The sequence below is a fragment of the Nomia melanderi genome, chromosome 2 (assembly GCF_051020985.1).
Source record: "Nomia melanderi isolate GNS246 chromosome 2, iyNomMela1, whole genome shotgun sequence".
Lineage (NCBI taxonomy): Eukaryota > Metazoa > Arthropoda > Insecta > Hymenoptera > Halictidae > Nomia > Nomia melanderi.
In genome coordinates this window covers 20,777,822-20,805,548 of record NC_135000.1, presented here as the reverse complement: position 1 = coordinate 20,805,548, position 27,727 = coordinate 20,777,822, and the positions used below count along the sequence as shown (strand labels likewise).

At 43.7% G+C, this 27,727-nt stretch overlaps 1 protein-coding gene across 2 annotated transcripts in view; it reads right to left on the bottom strand.

Annotated features, from left to right (window-relative positions):
- Positions 1-27,727, bottom strand: part of PlexA (plexin A) — a 316,934-nt gene that overhangs the window by 125,897 nt on the left and 163,310 nt on the right. Inside the window, exon 1 of one of the 2 annotated variants that reach the window (XM_031981615.2) lies at positions 25,970-26,008. The exons of the other annotated variant lie outside the window; for it this stretch is intronic. Within the exon in view, the coding sequence (XP_031837475.1) occupies positions 25,970-25,975 (6 nt within the window). The 5' untranslated portion in view covers positions 25,976-26,008. Of the gene's footprint in view, positions 1-25,969; positions 26,009-27,727 lie in introns of those variants that run through there. 2 annotated transcript variants of the gene reach the window in all.

The window sequence follows — 27,727 nt, the reverse complement described above, 5'->3', positions numbered from 1 at the left end:
AGATGAATCAACCGACAGAGAATTCGGGTGGAAGAAAGTTGAAACGCCAGAGGGAAAAAAGTGAATTCGGAAGAAAATTGGGGAGAGAATTGAAAATAGAGAAAACGAGGGGAATAATTGGAGAGAAGGATCGAAGGCGGAGAAACTTAAAAATAGAATTTAAAGAAAGAGCGAAAAGGAAGAAAGAAATGAAGAATACGATAGGGAAGGGATCTAAGAAACAACTAAATACAGAACAAAAGACGAAGAAGATAGCAAAAATTCAAGGCGAAATTGGAGGCAGAGAAACGTAATTAAAGAAATAATTCGATGAAGGGAAAGGTGGAGAGTTTAAGTCACGATTGAAGACCGAGAAAGTGAACGAATTAAAGGGAAAACGGAGGGCAGACAAATAAAGCAAGAAAGTTAAAGTAAAAATTTCAGACAGGGATACAGGGAAAATTGAAGAAAGGTTCGAAGAAAAAGAGGAAGATAATTATAAGGGGAAGGAAAACGAGATGTACGGCGAAGAGGAGAGAACGACTCGCGGTGTCCCTTTTCGAGCAGCGCCAAGCAAAGTAATTAATTAGCGTAATGATTCGTTCGCGTAAGCTCTCGTTTCGTTCGCCTGTAACGAGTGGAGTTCCGCAAAGTTTCGCAGACAGGGACGCCGTTGCTGATGCTGCCTCGGTCGCAGCCCCTCCCTCGCCCCCACTGCGCCGCCGGCCATCGCGCCGCGCGGCGTTTCCACACCCGCTCCATCGTCCTTTCGAAATATTCGTATCACGATTTTAATGAGCGACAAGCTTGTGCAAACACACGAGCGATCACATCGCACAGTCTAACACGAGAGACAGGGGGGAAGACGCTTGCCGGGACCAACGTGCTGCGATAATAAGGACATCGTCTCCGTCAATTACGGGGACGTTTCAAACGATCAATTATCGAGCGCAATAATTAAAATCGACACGCCCGCTGCGCCAAAAGCGGAGCAAATTAAAAGGTGAAAGCGGTTGATCATCGTTTTCCCGTTCGCCCCTTCCGTGTGATTTTGTTTATTTGCTTGTTTGTTTTCAACCTTTTCTTTACAGTTTACTCCGTCCGTTTCCTTCTCTCTGAATCCGGCTGTTTTTTCTATCGCGCCCTCGATTCAACGACACGTTTCTCCGGCGAACAAAAGCACCGCGGCCAATTATGACTCGCAGGTTTTGTTGCTTCTACACGTTCTTACCCCTTGTTGGTCACTCGGAACCCTTGACGAGCGACTTTCACTGGCCGCAAGAAGAAAATCCGAGGTTTTCGCTTTCCCTCCTTGCGATCGGGCTTTGTTTCTCTTGTCGTTTGAGTGGCCCGTAGTGCACTGGATATTTCGTTATGATACGATGTTCAATATTGTGGGAATAGCGATCGTGTTCAGCTGGGCATACTATATTTAAACGATGAAATAATGCTTATTAAATAGCAATTAGAATTTATTGGAATTCATTAAGGATCGATTTTGCATAATTACATTCTATCGAATTACTAAAACGAAGCAGCTCGACGAGCAATAAAACACCTTCTCTTTGATCACATAAATTGTTTATCGTTAATGAACAGGTTAATTTGGACACCCATCCTTCAAATGGAAATTAAATTCGGTGATACTTTAGTTACACGAAAACATCATATTTCTCTGATCGATGCATCGTGGATGATAATGAATAAATATAATAACAGGACAACAACAAACCGCTCAACTGAAGAAAATTAAAATATCGATCTCACGTGACGCGCATTGTTTTTTTATAATTCCCATTTCCCGCGTCCGAGCGGAATATCTTTCATCTCCAATTCATCGCCAGCACAACCATCTCGCCAAAATAAAATCCCTCGAACGGCGGACTACAAAAATCCCGCTCCTTATATTTCCCAGGACGCAGATCGCACCGCGGAACGAATTTATCGATTGTCCGGGGTCACGAGTCAAACTAAATTGCCGATCATAATACGTCGAGCGTTGCCTCAATAATTCATCGTCTCCCCGGGCCGCGTCGTATTAATAACCCTGTCGTCTGTATAAACTCCGCTAACTAACTTATAAGTCATTCGACTGGTTCGAGCGACAAATTTGTAACATAAATTATGACCGACCCCTGACCATCTGTCAGGCCGGTACACGAACTAAGCAGCCCGCGGATTGAAGATATATTTATCGCCGACCGAACGCGAGGCCGTCCGACTTGTAACCGAGCGTTCCGTTTGCTGGTAACCGTGTTCCCAGCTGCCGTTGCTATTGCGCCGAGCGCCATCGACGCCCGCTTCGTTTGCTCTATTTTGATAACGATCGCCGGACGTTGATAACAGTCACCGTAACAAATTTCTGCAACGAATTACATTCCCCGGCCGGACGCGCGGCTCTAATAGCATCGGCGATGCTCGATTAACCGATGTCCACCGTCGAGATTACACGGGAATCAGCCTCCGATACGCTATATTCTAGAACCAGCTCGCAGCAAGCGTTGCAAAACCTTGCTACGTCTTCAGCGACGAGATTACCGACCTCAAACTGACTGGTTTGCGGTTTCTCGCGCGAAATACGAGAGGATACTCGGAGTCAAACATAAATCAATCGTGATCTCAGTGAATACTTTCGCTCTCGAGCTTGAAATATGTGCACAGGCGATTTTGTTATTCAGAGCATTTCGGTGTTTATAAAAATTTGTATTGTAGAAAACAGGATCGGGGGAATGGATTACTTAATGTTTAGGTTAATATAAATTAATTTATTTACGTCAATATTGACATTCGTTGGAATTTTCAGTAGATAATGGTAAAACGAAGCTAGGGAGTTTTAAAGCAAGCAGCAGTTAACAAGAAAATCCAGTTGAATGAATCCCAACGAATTTCGAAATTAAAATTCGAAAGAAAGTGCCCGTAGGAGTAAGTAATAAACTTCAATATTTCATGAAACTCGGGGACTCAGCGCGCCGTTTAAACCTAGCAAAAATCTCTCGGAGTAATCTGGAGAAACCAAATCGAAGCGGAGAAATTTAATTAACGTCCGGGAAAATTGATAATAAAATAAAGAGAAAAGTCGCCACCGGGGTAATTCAATTTCCCGCTGCTTCTTGGATCGGTGGGAGAAATAAGAGAAGGACGAGAAAGAGGGAGGGACGGAAGGATGGGAAAAAAGGGAGAGAGAAAGCGACGGAAGAGGCTCGAGGTAAGCGAGACGTTCGGGCGCTGATCCATTCGCAAACGGCGAAACGTGAATATTTAGTTGATCAATTACGAGCCGTTCCGTCGATTTCCCGCGAATGGAATGTCCTGGAAGAGCATCTCCGTGAGCGTTTACTTTTTTTTTTTCACCCCTCTCTGTTTTTCCCTTTATGATATCTCGCTTCGGTCCTCGGCGTCGAGAAAGAAATCACTTTTAATGGAGCCAGAGCGAGATGGATCCGTCCCCAGCATAAAGGGAGAGATCGTTCCTTCGCATTAATATCACTCCACGCAAGACTTCCACTCTTGCCGGGCACTTCCACTATTTTTCGCATTACGGGACTTTCCATTTACGGGCGACGGGCGAGAGACGGGAAAAACCCCGAGACGCAACCGGCATCCATTAAGTTCAGATAGGGAAATATTGGAATCCCTCGTTTTGTATCGTTCCGCTTCCCCAACCCCCCTGTAACGTCCCTCAGCCCACTAACCCGTGACTCGATACGCGACCGCTTCGATGAATTAATTCGGTCGCCTGATCGGACACGCTCGGCCGTTCCATTTTTTGAATAATAAAATTCCGCTTTTTACTCCAGTGAAATGTTTGACCCCGGCGCGAAACGCAGCGTGGGCGGCGGCCGGTCCTTCAAAAATGGAATCCTGTTAGTAGAGGTGAATTTTTTAAGCGTCCTCGCGAGACCGAAACGGAAATGTAATTGAATCCGTTCCGTTTGTTTAATATCGGCGATAGTGTAGCTGACGGTTTTAAGGGACGCGATTTGGGAATATTTGCGTGCGTAATGGTTCTTCGCAATGATCAAGATCACCTTATTTCAGTAACTATCAATTTCTTGTGGGGGATTTTGCAGTAATTTTAGATTTGTGGAGATGTTTAGTTTTAACAATACTAATTTCGATTTTGATGATTTCGATCTGCTGATCGCAAGATTTGCGGGAGACTGTATGAGCAAAAGTATCGATGAATTGAAGAAAATCGTTTTTCTGGTTACTATTGGGGAAAGTGTAATTGAAAGTGAAGTATGTATTGTGACTGACGAACAAGATATTATTCATGTTTCTTAACGCGATCTTCATTATTAAAGTGTTAATATGATGGACGTTTTACGTAAATATCTGGATTGACTCTCGCATTTTATGCATAGTGGTCATTAGTTATACAAAATTTAAAACGGATTTGCTTTTCAGCAGAACTTTAATAATTTAATCGTGCATATTACTGATTAAAAGTAGACCCCGGATACACCTTATTCATTCATGCATGGATAACGCGAATATGAATTAATGATTAATGCGTGAACATATTCTCATGAATGCATAAAGTGAAACTAAATAAGGATGTTGGTGATATAAATTGAACCAGTTACTAATGGAACGAGAAATTCCTGCTTAAGTATACTTGCTCCACGAACTGGTTTTTGATCAAATAAACTTATAAAAATATCCACATTCCAACTATGGCTAATGATTTAAACAATTTCCTTCTTAAAACGTACACGATAAACGAACGATTTGTAGAATATTTATTAAACAAAATGTTAATACTGTTACTTTACCGTAATTCCCTTTCCCAAAATTTCCAAAAAATGACTTAGACATTTGAAGAAACGAAAGTTTACAAAAATTTCATATTCCCCACAATAACCGACTACAAAATTGCAATTCAATACTAAAACAAATCTACACGTCATTACGCTATATTTCATTCGTCACAGCTTAAAAGCTTTCAAACGCCATAAATACACAAAGATGCACTAACAACGAATCAGCGGTTAACCAAAACGTCAACCAACCGAGAAACCCTTGAATCCCCGATAAAAAAACCGGCGTCCTTGTAGCGAGCCTGAACGTAGTCCAAAACGGTCCTTTCAAGGGGAGCCGAAAAGCGTCCTGCGTCGAAAACGGGACCGCCGCGTGCTGCCGGAAGAAAAAGGCCGTCGAAAACGAAAGGCAGCGTGTGGGTGGTGCACAAACGACGGCCGCAGTACACTCGTTTCAAGATCCCACCGGCGGCAAACTTTTCCGTGCGTGGGTGGTTGGGCGGTCGGTCCAATGCGCGCAAATATCGACAGACCTCCGCGTTTCCCTCTAAATCCCGGCGGTCGCTCAAAGAACCGTAAGGGGTTGGTCCCGGGCGGTGCACGCGCGACAGATGAAACGCCGTCACACACGACCGTTTATCCCGATTTATTCGAGAGGAAGAGGAGAGCGAGTCCCGATAGCAGACGAGCCCATAGAAGAGGCGAAGAGAAACGTGAGACACAAAAGGGGAGAGGGAATCAGCGAGGACATTCGCGTTTAGGAAGGAATTAATGAATAGCGCTGCAGGGCGAAAGCTCATTTTGTCCTTGTGCGACAGAGAAGGGGATAGAGGTAGGGGCAGAGACCAACGGAGAGAATGAGACAGATAGGTTCGATCGATCGCCAGTGGAACAGACTATACAACGCGATTTAATTAGTCGAAAGCAAATGCTACTAGATAGGAGGCTGCATAGGGTGAAAAGGACGAGCAAGGAGACAGAGGAGGAACATAAGGGGGTGGCTGGGATGGGATCGTCTCCAGGACTGCCGGAATATAATAAAGCACCGACTCATTGTCTCCTCCTCTATCGTTCTTTGTCCTCTATACTCCGCCCTCCTACCGCCCTCTGCCGCCGTGACTTCGAGCATCGTTCTTTCCATTGCTTCTTTCACCGTAACTGGGACAATACCGTGTGCCGATTCATCGGAAACTTTCATCCCCGTCGCGCCGCCGTCCCCGCTACCGCTGGCTCGTTCAAAGGGGCGGAACTTGGCGAAAGCGAATTCGCGTTTTCGGCAGCTGAGAACCGGAGGACTATGCACGGCGCTCGCGGGGGGGCGGCTTTGAGCCGCGCGTAGACGCCACTTCCGGCGACAGACTACCGTACCCTCTGTGCATGGAATTTTGAAACGCGGACTAGGCGACAGAGTCGACTATCGGTTTGAATTCAGGAATTTTTTAGAGATCCTAGGTACGTCTAAAGAGAAGGTGAATATTTCTAGGGAATGTGCCTTTACCAGGAAAACGAGGGTTATCATAGCAATGGGCAATAATAAAAGGTAAAGAACTTCGTTGATTGTGAATTACAAGTACAGCTGTTATTCAGAATTCAGTGATCACTTCGGAAAACACTGACAATCGAACTACTATAATTCCAACATTGCAAAGGACATAAGTCAAGTTCGTTTTTATAGTTACTTACCTTCAAGTGCCGATACCATCAGCGGCGACGATAATTCTTATTAAGAAATCAAATATCTCACTCGAGAGCTAAAAAGTAAAAATCAGCGTCGAGTTTCTCCACTCAACCGTAAGTGGTTAGGGAACGAGATAACAGTTTTCATTACAAGCTGATGCGTCGCTGTGCTCGCAGGTGACTGGCGCATCGTGTAGCGATTATCGGCAAGGGGTACCTCGTCTTCGGCCACAAAAGAGGGGTTGAATAGGAGGTATTAAACGTTTTCGCCCGGGACACGTGTCAAGCGTGAAGCGCGGCGACGGCGCAAAGTTGCAGGGACACGGTGACTTGCAGACGGCAACATCGTTCGCATATTACTTTCTTGCCGGCGCGCGTGCTTATGCCCCGCCGTCTTCGGGCGAATGTCACTACGGGCCGAGCGTAGGCGCATGTTCAACATTCCTGGGGGAAACGCGAAGGACGTGCGATCCCCGCGAGACGAGGGGATTAACAAGCATCTCTGGCCGGTGAACGAAGAGTACCCCGGAGTTAATAGCGAAGATAAAGGGAATGCGGGAGAGATCCACCGCGAACCGCCGTACGTTTCCTTTAATCGCGCGCGAGGAACGAAAGAAAGCCGGGACACGCGATTATCCTGATTGCTGGCTTTCGGGGATGAAATAAAGATATTCAAGAGAGTATCGAGGATAAAGGTAATGCCTGAAACAGAGAGAGCCTGGGATTCTTTGTGGGGATACCACTTGCAGCGGATTTATTGACTGCGAAACGGAAAACCGAGGGATTCAATTAGTCGTATTCTGACTATCGAATGGCGTATCGAACATCACGCTTCGGATATACATTTTTAAAAGCCAGGATAAAGAATACGCTGTTTGCGATGTAAATGGATTCGTTTGGTATGAATTTTTCATTGACGGGTTCACGGAGTATTCAAGTGAATTATTTTGTACACCGAGTGTTTCCAAGAAAGCACTTTACGAATAAAATTTTTATGGAACGTTCTAAATAAAAATTCGCTTGTAAAGCTGTAAATTTTCAAGGGATAACCTCATTCTCAACGCGAACCTACGAATTTATAAAACATATAAGAAAAATATTGAAAATATCGAAGTTCACTGTTCACTAGACGTCTACGAAAACGATTCTCACACGCAAACGAGTGCAATCAACAAAATGCACCGCGCGAAAAATTGTAGAAAAAAAGACATGGAGAAAGAAGTGTTTATCCCGTGGAGAGACACACAAAAATCGAGGTAACTCAAAAACAATGGCGCGAAGGGCGTAGGCGTCGTAGAAGCCGCAGAAATGGCGTGGAAGAAAATGGGCAGGGAAACCTTTCGTCGCAGGGAAGGAAGTGAAAAAAGAAAACGAACAAGAAGAGGAAGCAGCAAGCGGGAAGAAAAAAGGGAGGGGAGTGTGGAAAGGCGGCCAGAGATCGCGAGGATATAATAGAGAAAAAGGGAGACGAAGGAGCGGCGTCGCGAGGGGCTGCGGATGGTACAGGGGCGAGGGAGGGTAGGCGTGAGGTTGAGCGCGAGCGTGAGTCCATTTTCGTCTATTCCAATATCCGTTTCTCCCCAGACCCTCTCCAGAGGTTGCATTCGGCGGCGCAGCCTGGAAATACAGCCAACCCCTTCCTCTTCATCCCCCGACTCGCCACAAGACCCGTCGAAAGTAGGATGGGATCGGCGCGCGCCGGGAATCGATCCGCGATCGCGACGTTGAAGTGGAAGTTACCGAGGCTCGTAATTATGAACGAATATCGTCGAAAAGTTGCCCGACACGGAACCGATAAAGTCTCGCGGAAAGTTGCCGTGATGAGATGCATGCGATTCGTTTCGCGGGCATGAATTTCGCCGGCGCGGCGCGGCGCGGCGCGGCGCGGCGCCGGGAAAAATGCCGCGGAACACGACGCAGCCCGGGAACCACAATTATCTAAAGCGACCGCCCGCCCTCGAGAAAATATTTAGAGGATCGATAGAGCCCGACGGAACCAGACCCGACGAAACATCGTTGAAACGTCGTGTCGTCGGACGGGGAGAGGAGCTAAGGGCAGATTCTATGGTGTCGGGATTCGATGGACTTCGTTGACGGCGAAATTCTTGGGAAATAAGGATTACTTTCTTTTTTATTAAATTAGTTGTTGTACTTGGAAGGTGAAAATGATGGGTTGAATGATATTGGGTTTTATGAATATTGCAGGGTGATAAGGAGATTGAGAATGTTGCAGATGCGTGAAACTGGACCGAATTATTTAATTTGAAAGGAATTTTGTGTAATTGTTGGATCTTGAGATTGTCTAATTTTACTACTTTTAGGTAATTATTTTTTGCTTACGCTACTTTTTTTCATGTATGGTTCGAGTATTTTAGGTTGTTCGTAATTTTTGCAATGCTTGTTAAATAAGTTTCGTTTATTTATATCTATGCGAAATATTATAACAATTATGTACCCTTTGAAACTTGTGAAACGCGCGTTAATAATTCGACGACGAGAACGAATTTCCGAACTCCGAATTTCTGCGGTGATATCGTTTTTTGTATGATTAACTGTGCGCACATCCGCAACGAATTCGGCGCAAATCGACAGGAAAAGACCGAGCGATTTCCCTTATCATGCTGGCGGAGGAAAAATTCGGTGGGCAGCTCGGACATCCGGCACGAACGCAATATCTCGAAGTGGCCGCTATCGCGAATGCATTTTGAAGCAGCGATGCATAAAATATGCTAGCGAAACGTACGGGTTCCGTTACCACAGGCAATTTGTCCCAACAATGTTTATACACGTGCACCGAAAATTTCAGCGCAATTTAAAGTTTCGTTACACGACCGAACTGATAAACATCGTTACGACTCGTTTCGAATTTCACGGAACGAATTCGATCCGAAATTACGCCGACACGCTGTTATAACTCTATAAATTGGTTTCCCTCTAAAAATATTCTCCAACAACGATTCATCATTATATACATCTATAAATCTAATATTCATAATTATTACTCGCATGACGTATGCATCTCGTTAGCCGTAAATACGATCTCTGCGCTTCACATGACGAATCAAATTTTATACACGATTGTATCCTCGAGCCCATTCACAACGAGGATTCCATTGCTGGTCAAAAATAGCCCTGCACTCGCACGCCGCATCCGTTTACGAGGATTAACCGTCTCCCCGTACGAGGTTTCGCGGTGTCGGCGCAGGCTTAGAAGCGACTAGAAGCGGCTAATTAAGGAAATAGTTTCGGACGAGCAAACATTTAACCGGTGAAATGTCTATTTCGATCGTTCCGAAGCGAACGCTTCCGGCTGGTCTTCTCAATAACCCGAGCAGTCCAGTTTTTCCCGCGAACAATCAACATTTACGACCAGTCCTTGCTGAAGTTGACAATTTTTCGCCGATGATATCAATCGCGCAAAACCATTCACGACGACCCGTTCCCTGTTCGCATGGTCCGAGTTCCCTGGATTGTACGCGCAATCTGAAAAATCCGCCTCCGTCCGGATGATTACCCGTAAAATCGCGGACCGAAATCCCCCCGCGCGTCCGGAGGAAATAATACCTCATTATCCGGACTTTAATACGTAATTGGCGAAACACTGTCGACCGTATTCCAAGCTTTCTCGATCCGCGCACATTTTTCCACTGCGGCCTATTAAAGGCTCAAGGTTGCCGGATCCGTGTCCCTCGAGTGGCTGGGAACGCCGCAGCGGAGGGAAAATAAAATGCCTCCGAGGAGTGAACGGACCTGTTCGAATCGAAAGGAAAAATCGTGGTAACCACGAAGGAAACGTGGTTCCCCGCCTTTCGCGCTGCCTCGTCGCACGGTTGGCTAATGAATAAAGAGACCTCCTGCACATCGATGTCGCGGCGTGCCGCGGCCTTGACCGTGAAACCGCCCTTTGTTCTTCGAAGCGCTGCCACATATCCCGGCCGCGGGAAGGGGAGCCTTGAAACGGCGTGACAAGACACCACAATGCACCATTTCCGTCCGCCAAATAACAGTACCGCGTGGGTGTGCTCTCTCGCCATTCGGGAACGAGCAACGCGGGACCGTGCGCAAGTACGGCGTGGAGGGTGGCTCGGTTCGCCATGTTTTTCGCTATTTGGGGAGACCTTTTTCGGTGTAAGTTTCGTTTACGTTGACTCTGACTTTTCAATACTGATCTCTAGATTGCTGAAGTAGCACTATTAACCTTTTGCATCCGAAAGTTTTTCATTAGGAATATTCAACATTTTTCAATGAGATATAGACAGTATTCTTACAAAGTGACTAATGATAGAACGTACATAAATTACGACTGTATATTTCACATATTGATGCATTAATATAAAGCTTATCGTTATATCTACGTAAAACTTTATAATTTTGGTATGTCAAATCAAGTGGTGACTGAGAATCGTCTCTCGATTGGAAACTGTTAATATTAGAAATACCAAGTGACGATAGAATCATACTTCTAATTTTTTGTATGAAATATAAGCAAGGAATGAATGAAACTAGGATTAAATAAATTGATTTAATAAGGAATCTCTAGAATTTCTGTGACAGCGAAATAAAATGTTTGAAATGGTTTATTTTGAGGTGTCTGATGAATCTTGTGTTAAAAGTGGAATGTAATCTTCAATTTTGAATGGTATGTCACACAAATTAAATTTTTTTTACAAAATAGTTATAAGTAGACCTTAGTTATTTACTATTTGAAACACAGTAATTTATTTTAACGGAGTCTTAAGATAACAGAGAATATCAATTTCAAAAGGAATTAAATATAAACTTTATACAAGTACTCAAACGTTCGCGAATATTTCTTGTAAGATTTTCCATGTCACACTGAATAAATACGTGCCGTTTGTAGCAGGGTAATAGATGACCCGACCGAAGCGAATCATTGCAGCGGTGTATAGACGGTGTTTCTCGAGGTAAAAGGAACGGGGCAACGTCTTTTAAAAACTCAACGAATCAGGCGTCTAATTAATGAGAGGACTCCGCTCGGGTAGCTACGATTTGTTTAATGTCGCTCCGGTTCGATTCAATTTCCCGTCGAATTAATTCGACTGCTCCTTAAATGAACTTTAATTAAAGCTCCCCGTCTCGGTTCAGTTAACTTCGCTATATTTGGATGCTCAGCGCGCTTTCGATATTCAAAAGTTCGGAGAAAAGTGGATTTCCTTGTCGCGGGGATGCTTGTATTGACAGAGAGACATGGAAATGGGAAAAACTCTATAAGAAAGAATTGATCGATCGGCTCGGCGCAGAATAAACAGAATCTGGATCTGCTTTCACACTGATTTGCCAGCTTAGAACGTGAATATAAGAATTTAATCTGCAAATCATTTTCCTCGTAATTTATTCAATAGAAATGTCTGGCAGCTATATTTATTCATAAAAATCAAATGAAACAGTAGAACAAAATATTTATATGCCTTTCCTTTCTGTTTTCAGTTAATAAGGCATTTAATAGAATATTAAGTTTGAAAGTTTTTAAATTAGAATCAGACATTTTCATCGAATCAGACATCACACAAACTATGAAGACCTCGAATTGGTCTAAATTAATAGTTAAAATTGAGAATGAACATTTTCTTCATAGATTTTTTATTCATAAACATCCAGCTTAAATATCAGTAAAAAAATGATTAGAGAACTTAAAAACCTTCGTGTTACAAGCAACAAACTGAAATGCGAGGAATATTCCGTTCACTCCGGGATTTTGGACGAATCGCATTTTTCTCACCTTTAAATTTTTTACTTATAATACGAAGGTTTCTAAGTATTTTAATGATCTTTTTACTGGTATTGAAGCTGAATGTCCATTAATAAGAAATTTATGAAAGAAAAAAATGTTTATTCAACGTTTTAACTGTTAGTTTTTCGCTATTAAATCTAAACTGATCCGTTTCGCTTCGGCCGACCCTAATATCCGACGTCGATGAACAAATTTCTGTGGAATGGAACTGTTTTCATGAAAAGAGGAATAATATTGGCTTTGGATAAACAGAATTTAGAGGAGGCGAAGGGTTGAATAAAATAGCTCATCAAAAGCCCCAAGTGAAGATCCTCGCCCTGTTAATAAATCGCAACGTCCCCCAGTTTCATTTGATTACTGTTTCTAATTGTCTATTTATTCTCATACTTTGGTAGGCATTTTCTATTTCGCCGACGACTTCTACCCCCGTTTTAATTACGTCGGAGTAATCGTCCCCTTTCGAGCATCCCGGCTGTGCACAAATCAACCGGGGCGAGGAATATTACTGCGACTCAAAAACGAGACACTTGTAAACTCGATATTCGTCGGCTCGATTACATTAACTCGCTTGAAATCGAGAATTTTTAGGTAAATTTTTAATATTCGACCATTTTGGAGTAGATTTTTAGTAAAACTTCCGCTATATATTTTAGGAAAATATAGAAACAACCTCTGATTTCATAAATGTATTCGTCGATCCTCACTTAATCAAATGTTGTTAAAATCAGTCGATAAAGATAAAAAAAGAATACTTCATTTTAACAGATAAAAAGTATTACAATTGTTTTGTAACCGTTTTCAATGAATACTCACTTTCAACCTAACAAAATCAACGTAAAAAAAATTAAATAAGACTCAACGAGAAAAGCAAATTAATCGGAATAGAAAGTTTAAAACTAAAAACATTTAATCTACAGTGAACCAGGTGAAGACTGCAGGAAGTTAGACGTATTCTCGGTGTCTTCTGAGTTAAGGAACAGGTAAGAGGTAAACAGGAAGCTTGCGAAGGAGCGGAAACGGGCTTCTCTCGATCGAGTCTTTCGAGTCTAAAAAAGGAGAAGATAGGGAGAGAACGGTAGAGAAAGAGAGAGGAAAAGCGAGAAAGAGGGTGTAGAAGCGGCAGTAAGTCGGAGGAAAACAAACGAGTCGTTCTCTCTCGATTCTGGTGACAGTCCGACGAAATTGCGAATATCGAATTTCGCTCGGAAGTCCTTCCGCTGCGAATTCCTCCCGAGGGAATAGGATCCTGTGTAAGTCGAACGGAAGAAGAATGAAGTGACAGAGAAGGGTGACGAAAGGGGGTTGTCGCAATGGGAAACGGGAACGCGATTCGAGAGCTGATTAAAAATACATATTAAGTTCGCGTGTTTAGGGAATAAGATGTCGAAGGACCGATAAGGACGAGCGAAGGGCCCGCTCACAACGACGTAGTCGTCTTTGCACACGGGAACGAGCCTCCCCGTGAATTCTTAATCCACCCCTTGAGTGGTAACGCCTGTTTTTCGGAGGGGAAATCGAATGGTGAAATTTTGATGGGGATATCCGGGAACCCGGGGATCATTGTTCCGTTAGGCGTCTGATCAAACGCGCGGCGTTATCAAGGATTTAGGTAATCGCGTTCGAAGGAGGCGAAGAAACGGGGAAAATTGCGTCTGAGATATATTGTTTGACAGTTCGATGATGACGGAGAGAAAAGGGTCCAGCTGTTCAGTGCTTGAGAGTTCGACTTACAAGCGATCACGTTAACAGCGTTATTTTTTATGATTAAACAGACTGTTCTTTGCTTTGAAATTATTGAATTTGTGATATTAAAATATAGGTGTTGGTGTAAAAACGAGTTTATCTATATATGATTCTTTTGAATTATTTATGCATTAGATGTTTTATATAATTCTAATCGATTCCATAGGTTTTAAATCATTTCTGTGGCCTGCAGAATGAATAATAGAAGCGACAGTTAGATTCGAAGAAAATAATTGAAGCTTCATGTAACACAGCTTCTTATTGAAAGAGAAATTTTCGAGAAAGCAAATATTTGAAAAAGAATGAATAACCAGACTCGTTGAACAGTATTGTTTCATGATCGTTCTAGACTACTTCGAGCAAGAATGTGAATCAAATCGTCTGGCGGAACAGTGAAATTGAACCGAACAAAAGTCAGTCAGACCCGTACAGTGTCGCAGAATTTCAATGCATGCGGGAACGAAACCCTATCGTTCCTTCGTTCTTCGGTTTTCTATCTCCAACTGTCACGACAATTCAGATTTCATAGAAGAAAAAAAAACGAGAAACGGAAAGAAAGGGAAAAAGGAAAGGATCATCGTCGCGATCCAGTTTTCCCCCATCATCGTTAAATTTATCAACTCAGCGAAATGTGAATTGAACGGTGGAAGTAATCAAGAGTTCCCCAATATTCAAAGATCCGTTATCGGGATAATGAAATTATTTTCCCGACGTTCTATCGGGCTTAACTTCTCGCCGGATGAAAGACACGTCCGAACAATCTCCGGGAGATTTATCGATTATTCTTCCAGCGGCGGAACTTCCGTTAAAAGAGTTCTCAGGGACGAGTTTGGAAAAGAGTAGCCTCGGAACCAATCGCAGGGACAAATGGAACGGCAAATTTTTAAGTCGAACGTCACTGAAAATCCGTCAATTAACCGAATCCTGTCAATCACGAATCCACAGAGCTAGCGATCTATTTCTATTCGAAATTTAAAAAATGTTTTCTTTCATATAATCAGTCTGTCGCTGGAAATGGACTAACGCGATGCATATCGTTAAAACAATCTCCCTGCGTAAATGTTCAAATTAAATCAAATTCCTTGTCTATTATTCAATTAAATTATTAACCACATAATACAACGTTAACTTGCCCAGGATTAGCCTCAAGAATTATTTTTGTCGTCAGCCTGTAAATTAAGTAAAATTTTTTCAATCCAAAATGAGATCGGGAACATTAATTTTTCAGTCTAAATTGAAATGATGTTAACATTGAATAGGAAATATAATTTCAAGAATTGAGTTTAATTTCAAGTATATATTCGGAGTTCCTGGCAGATATACGATGAACCAATTGAAACTTGCCCCGATCAATAGAGTTTGAACAATCCGAATGCCATTGGTACAATTTCCTCGCAGACCGGGTGACGTGTGTCAATCAACTTCTCTTTTCGTCCCGATATTGTCTCGTACCGGGTGTATTTTTACGTATCGATGGCCACGGCCGGGGGTCGTAATTTGTCTTGAAAGCTCGGAGACTGATATTCAGGTCCGCATTCTCCGCAAAGCCGATCGCGCGAGCGCCGAAGATAAGTTCGTTGCTCGGCGAACGTGTTTTCGATGCATTGAAGTTCAGCCAAACGTGGAGTAATTTAGAAGAAAGCCGCCTCCATTCGCCCGGCGTTCCTGGCTTTTGTAACATACTTCAGGAATATTTGCATTTGCTACTTGTTCCATTGAAATCGTTGAACGTGTCCCGACTCCGCTTTCAAGCGCGGCGAATCAGCTTTCCAATTTTAGGATGGGAAAACGCTGATTCGCGCGGTACGGCGCCCGAATCGTCGTTACATTAAGTTTTAATATCGACTCTTGATCGTCCTACAAATCCCATTCGACAGTTCTATTGGATAGCCTAACTCGAAATATTTCGATATTAACTCTGGATTTGACCAGAAATTGTAATTTTAAATACAAAAATGAAATGGATCATTTTATTACTAAATTAAACTGAATTCTACACACTTATAGCGTGTTCGATCTCTTAAAAGTCGCTACAGTTGACATGTATCTTCTCTCTGAACAACGTTAGAACTATAACAAGGCGTAGGAATATTTCTCCCAATTCCTTCGCATCACTCCACGAGAATCTATATTTCCAAAAAGATTCATAATCTATTAGAATGAAAATAAAGTTTTACGACCAACTTCACGAATCCTCAGCAAATCGTAATTTAATCTCCTAATTCCCTACGTCATAGTAAAGTAAACCTGCACATAGTTAATAAACCTCTCGGCCAAAGCGACAAATTTCCTTCGACCTCCACCCCCCGAAAACACCCTATCAAGCCGAGTATTCGCAGGAATATCCGCATTGGGATCGGAAGAAATCCGGAGTCCGTCACGGAATCCCAACGAGAAGCTCATTTCCGCGGAAAAGTAGCGGTTCACGAGCGACCGAGCGTCTTGCCAGCGCGGTCCAAACATCAAAGCCGGTGTCGACCACGGTCCGGTTCGCCGATCCAACGAAATCCTTCGCGCGGATCGATAAGTTCCGCCCACGTGCACCGATGAGATGTTAGCCGACTACCCGCAACCGGGCAAATTGCAGGGACAAGGGGACGCGTTATCGTTATTGGCCGAGTCACCTAACAAAGAACGTGAGCGAAACTGGCTGCGGCGACGTGAGATGTAACGACTAGGCATGAACATCGGCGTAAGATCGCTGGTTTCTTACATATATAGAATTCCATGGACACAGAGGCACTAACGCCGTTTCTCGCGAGGGACGAGATGAAGCAGACGAGTCCACTTGTTCCTGCAGCTTTTTAGCTCCTAGTCGGCCAACATTTCGTCACCGCGTGCTACTATGCGCCTCTCACATTAGCTCGATCTGCCTTAGGTATAAAAATGCGGAGGGGCAAAGAGACTTTTTCACCGGGACCTCAGCGTGCGCCAATGATGACTATGCGTCGAAAACCGAGCGTCATGAGTGGAAGTCCCCTTGCTTCTCTACAGTTTTAAACCTATGATCAATGGATCTAACGTGGCAGGCGGACTGTAGCTGACCGCGCCATCTAAATTCGCGCGTTTACAGTCCCGGAGCCAAGGGTATCGCGAGTTTTCCCGGCTTTCAGGGGGTATTACGTATCTGTTCGTCAAACGCCGAGGCACATATCGAAAACGGACATCGGTCTCCGGCGCGGCCCCGGGAGCGCCGAAATACGAAATGGACGCTGGAATAACCACCGGTTCGGTTCCATCAATTTGTCGAATAAATTCGTTCCCCGGCAATTTCCTCTGTTTCCATTACCCCCGTCGGTTATCGACGGGGAGTAAATATAGCCGACCAGAGGCTGATGGAGCTAAAGGGTGATGGAGGGGGCCGGCTCGAGAGGAACGAATTACAAAACTTGCCGGGCACTCGAACCCGCCCCGGCCCCCGCCCCGGCCACCGTTGATAAAACCGTAATAAAGACGGAGTTTGACGTTGCAAATTTGACAGCGGATACGCGCGTACTCGTTCGTACGGCTAACGCGATTAACAGACGCGAATGCGAGCTTCGTTACGCTCGCTCGCCGAAATCGGGCACCTGGCGCGGCGCAACGCGGCGCCGAACTTGGCCGGCGGGAAGCACCGACCGCGTGACCCCTTCCCGGCAACTGGAAAGCTTTCCAGTCCATCTGGACGTTTCCTCCGCTCGCCGGGAAAGCTCGTTGGAATATGGGGAGCGAGCGCGTCCGCCCTGTTTTACGATTTTAGCGCGCGCAACGGGATTACTCCGGCGAAATTACACGTGTTATTTACTGGCGGCAGCACGTACGCCGGAATTTCGCACACGGACGAGCTGCCGGCGGAAAAATCGGAGAGCTGGCTGTACCTTCGCCCCGGATGCGTTCGTGTCGATACGGTATTCGATGTGTACGCTGGTTTTTGTAATTGCTTGGTGTTCTTTGTATATAGTGATTATTACTTCGGCAGAGTTTACTTAATTTATTGTCTAGAGTCATTGGATTCTTCGGGAGTTTCGTACATGTATTTTGTGATTATCCTGTCATTTTGAAATTTCTCATGTACAGTGATAGTTGTTACGTGTAACCTTAGAACTTAAAAGAATTCGCGTGAACGAAGAATAGGAGCGATAAAATTAACAAAATGACGCGTAGCATGTAGCGAGGACGGTATATTTTCCAATTCAATACAATAGACAGTAAGTTTCGTCCTCCATCCCCATCAATCCGATTTCCACAGCAACGAACCAGCGAAAAACATGAAAAAAAGTGAGCCAAGAACACGAGAAGCTTGAAGTAAGCGGAGTCATCCACCCTGAAGAGGCGAGGATGATCCCGGTAGCGTTGTGGAATATCTCGTTCTCGTTAAAATAATGAAATGGCGCGGTCAAAGTGGAGGCGCAGCTCTGTCGCCAGGATTTTTCACGCGGACGTGCTTGTCGCTGGCCCGAAAGTCGAGCAGCGGGAAACAAAATATTTTAAGAGGAGACCGACCAGCGGAAAATAACGAGGCGACCAGAAAAATAGAGGGGTGAAATTACGGCTGGGAGCGAGCCGTTCACCTCTTCTCTCTTTCTCGCTCGCTCTCTCCCTCTTTCCGTCTTTTTCCCTTCCTCGAACAATCTCCTTTCTTCTGTCTTTCCCGCTCGGCACGTCCAGTTTTTTATACGCGAAAATATTCTCCGTAACGGACATCATACGTGCCTCGCATCGCTTTCGGTGCGCGAGCCGCCATAATTGATGTCATTATCGTCGTTTCAAAAAATGCGAGTCGCTGCATTTATGCCGGAAAAGCGTCTGCCCGCGTCATTGTTCGGGAATAAGAGATGCGAAACATAAAGGCAGCCTACCAACGAGCTTATAAACCCGGATTAACGTATCCCTACGCCCGTCACAAGATTCTCCTTTTTCATTCGTCGAGTGGATGGAATCAACGTTACCTCCTCGGCTGCCGGTTGATCGAAACATTTCTTTTTCGCCCCTCTCTCTTCCCTTTCGCCGCGAAAAGCGTACCGGGTCTCTTCGGGATTCCCGGCTACGGTAGCTGGGATTCGGGACAAGCTTCTTCTGAATATTTTAGCGGCACGCATTCCCGACGCTTTGACCATGCTGTCTGCCATCAAATTGAACCACCGGGTAGCACGTTTTACTGAACTTCCAATAGCTAGGTTGGCTGTCGTACATGTTTCATTCGGTTTCGTTTCACCGTGCGTTGTGTTTCTCTTTTTTGCCTCTTATTATAGGGGGAAAACTGTACAACGAACGCTGAAGCTGATAACTGTGCCGCATCTTAGTTAACTTTAGATATAGTTTAAGCTTCTTCTTGATTTGCTATATTCCACTTAAATGAAATTGTTAACTTTGTAACTTCTAAAGTACAATTAGCAAATATAACTATCGTATTACATTCTTATTTACTTCTTTTCGAACACAAAATAAACACAGTTCACTCGCAACGCAGTAATCATTAAGTCTTTAAAATACACCTTAGAAAACCATTATCCTTTAGCCCACATTAAGGCAAGTTACTGTTGTTTCTCAAAATTCCCAAGGCTCCCCTAAAGACTCACTGAATCATTCGTTTAGAAACACCGCGCAGGATTGGTGGACCGTGATCGGTACAATCATCGAGCAATTCCAGCCGCCCGTCGCCAATTTCGCGGCCGATTCCCGCATTAATTTTCCTTAAGATACCGCGTAGGCGTAACGACGCCGCCCCCTCCGGTGTCCCCCTCCTCGGCCGTGTTTGTCCATTGTCCCGGAGCCGGTGCTTTATCTCGGCGCACATGCCAGGACTCGATCCGAGCGATAATCGATCGGCCTGAGGCGTCCCGGTAACTGACAATGGCCCTTTCTGCACCGATTGCGGCCGCGCCGTTCTCGCGCGTGCACGCGCGTAGACAAACGCACTGGTTCTCCGATTTCTACCCCCGCCGCGCCAGCGTTCCAACCCCTCCATCTCTGTTGCACAGAAGAGAAGAGCGGTAGGAAGGCTCCGTTATCCGCCTCGCGTCGGCATAAGTAATTACGCTTCCGGCCATTAAATCACGAGGAGACAGACGCGGCGCGCAGATATGAAAATGAAAAGGGAAAAGAGAGATGGAAACGTAGAAAGAGGAGGAGGAGGAGGAGGAGGAGGAGAAAGCGAAAGGTAGAAAGAAAAAGGAAACGAGCACAGAGAAAACACAAAAAAAAGGGAAAGGGAAAGAAAGAGGGAACAGGAGGAGCAGCGTTAAGAGTAGAAGGCGGAAAGGGTTGAAACGGCAAAGGAAGAACGTGTACAGAGAATAGAAAGAAACAGTGGGCACAAAGCGAACGGAGGGAGGGACGACGACGTGGGTGGAGCACGAAGGCCGAGGGACAGAGAAAATGTGGCTCGAAATTAACCGCAACGTGACTATTTTCCACCGAGCCTGTCCGCCGCCTCTTTCTACCCCCTCTTCAACCCTCGTTTCGCCCGAGCTTTCTCCTGCCGCTGCCTGGGCTCCGTTCATTCAACGCCGGTGCACGAGGAAACGGTAGAACCAGGGTTTTCTTCGTGTCTGTGTGCGCGCACGCCGCTGGAAAACGAAACGGGCCGACGCCGCAGCCACGCGCGTGGGCGCGCGACGACGACCGCCCGATGCCAGGATACAGCGATGGAAAACCAAGCGAAGAGGACGGCGACCGTGTAACCAGCGGAGAAAGAGCTTACGGTTACCTGCGGAATGAAGCGGGATAGAATAAAAAGGACGAAATGGAGGTGGAACTCGCGGGGAACCGACGGGGCCCGGGAATCTTTCGATTCGGTTATCAGCTTCATTAGGGTATGTTAATTTTAGTTATGAGGTATGTATCCTTTTCATTCGCCTATATCGCTGCTTTTTTAGTGTTGTAGATTCCTCGTAAACGTAAGAAGCTTAGTAGTTATAAACATACGCGATACAGAAGCATGAAGAAATCTAGAGTTTGATGAATTTCGGTACGCGAATCGATGCGTTTTGTTGAGAGTTCATTATTCTTGAGAGTGATTAAAATATTCGGCTTCATATCTCCAATTATGAAGGTTTAATATTCCATATTTTTTATTTCGAAAACTTCAATGGTTAGTATCCAAAGAGTGCGGATACGTAGATATTTTTTAACATCTCCACAAGAACATAAAATAATATTATTACAATGTAAATAATACGATCATCGACAGACAATATTCCAGCGATTCTAATATTTAAACAATTCGGTGTGTAAACGAAAGGCAGCCAAAAGGGTGTTATCGATACATCTGTACATCGAGTGCGAAGCAATAATGAACATGCGTTCGAATTTGTCGGGTCTTTTGTGCCGAGTGCGCAGCGAAAGTACGCCCGTTCCACACCCTCCATCCCCTACGGCAGCGATTAATGCGAACAATCGCGGCTTTACGCCGTACCAACCGCGCGGCCGCCGCGTAAATACATTTTGCCGAACTATCGTTGCCGCCATTGTTCAGTTTCTGCGTGGACGTGCTTTTGATTCGCACTGGCGACGTCCGAGAGCATCTTGAATGGGCGAGAAACCAGCAGCGACCATTCCCCGCGCGATACCTTTTTGTTTTCCTTTTTTCCCTCTTTTTACCTTTTCCCGCCCCCATTTTTTTTTTTTTTATTAAAACGCCGTTCAACTATTTTTGCTGGCGCGCCAGGTTTGTGTGCTTCCGGAGTTCGGGTCTGTTTGAACAGCTCGCTTGGAAAACCCGATAACGCCGGGAAAAATGTTTTCCCTCCGGATTAATGTTCATTGATTCATGCTCTTGGCGGGAAAGCGGTCAGGCTTCGAGGAATTCGAAGCTATCGCGTAACGCTCGTAATCGTTTCATGTCTCCGCACGACAGCGATTTCGAATTGGACACTTGGGCGACGGTTCGGCGTTTTCGGAATAACAACTCCGTAAGGAAGAAATTGCATAAATTGAAACCGAAATGTACAATTTATTCGTAACATGTATCCAGATATATACCTTACGTCAAAGTTCTACTGAGATTTCAATTAAAATATATTATCTTTCAATATATTTAAAATTCCCTAAATATTTAATGAAATAAATTTCTCAACCCGGCAAACTTTAAGAATTCTTCCTACTCTACCAACAAAACCAGTGACCGATCCAAGATACAACATACGAAAACCCTTCCGACATTCGCGTCACACCAAATTTGCCGAAAACTCAGCTCAGGTCGATCGTACGACGCGTATAAAAAATCACCGTTCCAATTAACCACGCCAAACACGGAAGAAGCAACCGAGGCTGGTGTGGACCGAAATTTTTGCAACGATCCGCAGAGAGCAAAGCGGGGGCGGGTCCCTGGAAAGCGGCGAGCGTGAGCCCGAAATCCTCGTTAATCGGCGAAAAGTTTCGCTAAACAAATTTGCCCGAGTGCGCGCCAGCAAAGCAAACCCCTCATTTGTTCCCGCTAGCCCAATTACCGTTTCCAGCTATCCGCGCTGGCCGCGGCAAGAGTAAAGAGCGTTTCCGGCGCGCAAGAAATCCACATACCGTGGTCCACGGAAACCACGTTCGGCCGGCGTGACCAGAAAAACGCCCGACGCAAGAAGCCTATGGCTGAAATTCGGAGGAACGGTGTCCTCGAGCAAGCTCCCTCCGTTTCTTCCGTGGTTTCCGTTTCCCGGAGCCGGATATCGTCTACTTTGCCATGCGAAACGCGCGCGCGCGCGCGCGCGCTCGAGAGACGGTCCTCGCGCCGAAAAATTCCTCCGCGGAGGCACGACCATGCGGAAAATCGAACCGGCATCCCGCGGACTCGCACAATCTACAGCTCAAATGGCCCGGAACGATGGAAATTTTCGCGGTTATTGATTTCCCCGGGTACAGGTGCGCGAGTGCACGTAATCTGGAAAGGCAGAGGGGAAGGGAGAGCGGAGGGTGACGCGTAGAACGGCGGTGGCGCGCTGCGAAAAAAAAGAGGGACCGGCGAAAACAAGATGGAAGGAAAAATTCAAAAATGCAATTTTATCATCCGCCACCGGCAACCCCCTCTTGCCCTTCTTCGCTCGTCGGTTCGCCCCTATGTCTCCGGCCACCCCCGCTCGCAATTATTGATGCGCGAGGGAACGATGACGGATAGACGACAAAATGTCGGCCAGTTCCGAACGAGGAAAAAAAACCGGTTCTTTATTTATGGCGCTCGGGGCTCGAGCGAGAACGGAAAATTGAGGACGTGAGGCAGATTGTGTTCTCAAATGGGATGCGAAGCGGATACATGATTGAACAATGGATCGGGTATCTATGATTTCTGTTTTGTAAATACTTTCTTTTCTTTTTCTTCGAACGAGACCAGTGTGGATATAAAGTTCGATTTCTTTTGGTGTTTACGGTGTTTTGAAGGTTTGTACCAACGAGAATGGATTATTGAAACGATTTCATTTTATTCGCGATAGTTTATTTGAATAGAAATAATCGAAAAATTAATTGCTTGCTTATTGGAAAATATTTTCGTGATATTTTCAGCTACAGAACAGATCAACGGTGTTTATATTAAAATATAGAATGGAGTGTATTTACATGAAAAGCTTTTACCCCGGAAAATCATAATAATACATTCCATTTTAGCGATCGAATGCATGTTAATTTGAAAGTTGATTAAAACTTCGTTCTAAACCGGAAAAGGCTTGCGTTAAGGGATTAATCACCGCGTATACGAATTCCGCTCGTGAATTGCAAGCTAATTCCATTTATTACGCGTATCGCAACGATTTTCCCATTATAATATTTATCGCTTCCGATCAATGCGAAACGTGTTTCTCGATTTGATGCGGATCCACTCTCGAAATTAAGGCAATGCGTGCCGGCCCGCTATCCTCGGTTTTTCAATTTTTATTCAGCCCGGAGTTCCGCGGGGATTTGAATTACACGATCGAGGCCGCGTAATCTGCTAGCAACGCGGGCTATCGCGATGAAAATTAATTCGCGGCAATTCATCGGAGATCCCCTGATCCCCTGATCAAACAATCCCGCGGAATATTGGGAGTTTCGAGCGGTGATTTTTAAAAATCGCTTTCCGCGTCGCGCCCCGGACTGGATTCGTTGAAAAATGCCGGAATTTCCGGCGCATGGGTACATATCGAAACCTACTTTAGTGGGTTGAATGACGAGCACGGTTTCCCGCTTTCCACTCTGGATTTAGAATTTTTACCATTCGCATTCGAAATCCTGGACCTTCAAAAATACACCAGAAGTTATTATTTGTCTACCGCCCCTATTTTTTCCGCGTTCTAACGGTACGTTTAAGTCTGCCATTCGTATTTCACTCTTTTCTGTAAATATTCTTTTTTCTTTTAAATATAAAACACCTGAATCGATGAAACAAATTCCCTTGGTAGATCCATGAATTTTATGTTTGATACCTTATATTTGAAACAGTTGATTTGTATGAATTCTTTTAGTACTGATTAGCTACTGAGTATTTAATCCTTTGCATTATTATTTTTTCGTCAACTGTATAATATTCCTATTGACAAATCATTCTCCTGAAGAAAAAACATATTGCGTTAAAGTGAAAATAAATTGTTACTCAAGAAACAGTTCATCTGTACACCAAAATCCATCGACTAATATCAAAAACTTCATCACGAAACAAATTTTCAGATAATCCTCATTACTTTTATATTACACGTTACTATTATATTAATTTTATATTCATCCTCCATTTTGCACCTACGTCGTTCTATGTAAATTCTACTATAACACTACTATAATCAATCGTAATATCATAACTATATCACCTGTAACTACAACTATAATGCTTACTAAATTCTTAAATAAATGACTAAAGTACCACAAGAAACTATCATCTCAAATGATCCATAAGTAAACCAATAAATAAATAAATCAAATTAACATAACGTTGCCGTAAGTGCCACAACGAAGAACCGAGACGACTTCGGACCACAAAGGGTTAACACAGCGTCTGTCCAAAACTGTACGTAAACCGGGCTCTGTAAGAAAATTCTGATCCCGTTTCCAGGAGGCCATCCGCATTCTCCTCAGAGGAACTCTGGCAACGAAGGGTCTAGGAAAACGTGGGCTCCCTGGAATTCAGCCTGCCTTAATCATTTAATTACCGGTGTATCGGCGATGTTCCGCGGAAAGCGCGGCACGGGCAAAAACCGGCATATTGAGCGGCCACGGCGTTTCGCGTCGGTGCGGGGCGCGGCAAAAACGCGCGGAACGATTGCGGCTCCGAGTGGTATCGGTCGATAATTGGCACGACGAGCAAGAGGCCACCGTCCATGAAAAAGCGTGTCGCGGATGAGAACTTCTTCCGCCACTATCTAGTCGCAGCCAGAGGAAATCGCTCCGCGTACCAATTAAAACGCCGCGAGCAGACAAAGGGGAAGAAAGACGCGACGTATCGCTAATTGCTTTCGACCTTTCCGCGAAAAACTTTCCGCTCGACTTCTCCTCCCTTTCGCTTTCCACGATTACGTTTGTGAGAGGATATTGTCGTCTGGTATTGTGCATTATAATATAGGAAAGGATATTATTAACACGTTTCTTAGGTGTGACGATTGGCATTGATAAGTTCAATAATCGAGGGTTCAGGAGATAAGAAGTAACAATTTGTTGGACAGTGTAATATTGTAAATGTGTAGTATTAAAAATTTGAGAAAGTTTTGAGATAGGTTTGAGAAAGTTTTTCATGTTTTTTGAGAGGGTAAATGAATTTTGGTGAATTTGTTAGTTAGGAGGTAAGAACGTTGACACGTTTGTTGTTACCATTTAGTTGTGGTGGAATGGTTTTATTTGTGCATTTCATGAAGCGTTAATGAAATGTCAGAAAAGAATTTACGAATTCGTTATTTAAATCGATAAAAGTATCAAAGTTTGACGTTGCGTGTTTAGAAAAAAACGAAAGAAGTAAGATAATGACTTAAACTCTCTGTAATTTGACACGATTCGGATCATATTTGAAGTGTATCAAAATATCAAACTGTTTCAAAAATAACCTGGACTGACCCAGATTCTTTTTTGACCACTTTGTGTGCTTTAACCGATAACAAATAATGGTAGCTATATTACAAAATTAAGTACTTACATGCATGCAACCCGTCGTTGTATTAAGGTTGAAAATAACGTGAACCATAAAGCTAGCTTACCTGAAACAAAAAAATTGAGGCATATTAGTATTCGATATACGCGTGAAAAAATATTACTAAAAAATTGTTATGAATTAGACTTATGCTTTTATTGCAGGAGCGCAACGAATGGTCGGTGGCGCGTAAATCAAAACCCGCGATATCTTTTGGTGACTGGAAAATCTGCAGATGAATCGGAATATGGTTTGAAATTTTTATGAATAATTCCAGATTTTTTCAAAATGCGGGAACCTTTTGTTTTGCACGGCGTATGGAAAGAGAATCGCGCGTAATATCTATAAATCGGATTAAATGATGAGAATATATGTATAAATGACTGCTCGCGGTGTTAAACAAAGGTAAATGCTTGAATAGTGATTAATGGGAATTGGAATTTCGTGGCGCGTGCTGAACCAGGGGCATTTCAATTTCGAAATATGAAGTCGGATTAGACGTAGGATTATTATATGGTATTACGATTATTCATTCATTTTTAAAACCGGTAATACAATGTTTGAATAATTCTTAAAATATGCTAGCAATTACTGGTTTCTCTGTCCTTACAATAAATTTCTTTTTAACCGATTAAATTCATTAAATTATATTTTATAACATCCCAACTCAAACATTCTCATCTCAAATCGTAAGCGAACTAAATTTACATATAACTTAAATATCCAAAATAAGTAATGAAAAGTATAAAGTAAGTACCGAATATTAACTACTGCTGTTTCAAATAAATTACCAAACAAGTTATTAAAAAGCATACAGCAATACAAAATTTCATACACAATTTTCAATCAAATTCTTAAATAATGATACAATTTTAAGTTGTCCCCTCGCACAAGTCAAAAGTTAAGGAATAGAAGTGTTGAACGAACGAAGAAGCAAAATTTCATGCTCTACCATATTAATACATTCTACACGACCGATCGACTCCACAATTTTCCACCGTTCCAAGCAATTTAATTGACTAACTCGCAGAATCGTGCAAGACAGAAGCACGGAAACCGTCGCGACCAACGGTGGCGCGTGAGCGAAAGCGACTTTAAATTAAATTCCAGTTGGGGAGGTCTAGCTGGTCGATTGTACGGGGTTACATTGAAATCATCGACACGGGTTTCCACCGACGCTGTTTTCACCGACAGGAACTCACCGAAACCAAGTTTGACCGACACCAAAATTAATCGACAACATTCGCCGATGCGGTACGCATCAATAAAGTGTAACAATAAAATAGAAAATTAAATTAACTTCCACCGTTAATTATAACCTTCATTTACAATTTCGTTTCAATTTCAAACAATTTCACGTGGAATATAAACAATATTTCATATACCAAAACAGCAATTATTCAAAGAAACTATTATCCCGGTAGCTGTTTAATTATTACCATCAAATACAATTCTATTCGCAACACCTATCTATTATCCCTTACCCAAATACCATTCATCCTAATACTACTGACGTAAAATAAAAATCGCAACATCTCATGTTAAATGTGCGTTTTCATATAACTATTGCCTCTTCCGCAGAAACAATCATTACAACTTCCCTTCTCAGCGAAATATAATAATCTTCTACTATTTTTAAATACAATCGACGCAAGCATCGTGCACGAAACTAACAATCCATCGTCGTAAATCTTCGTATCACAAAAAATAATAACCACCCATGGTTCTTAGATACCATCGACGCATCGCAGCGCATAAAGCTGA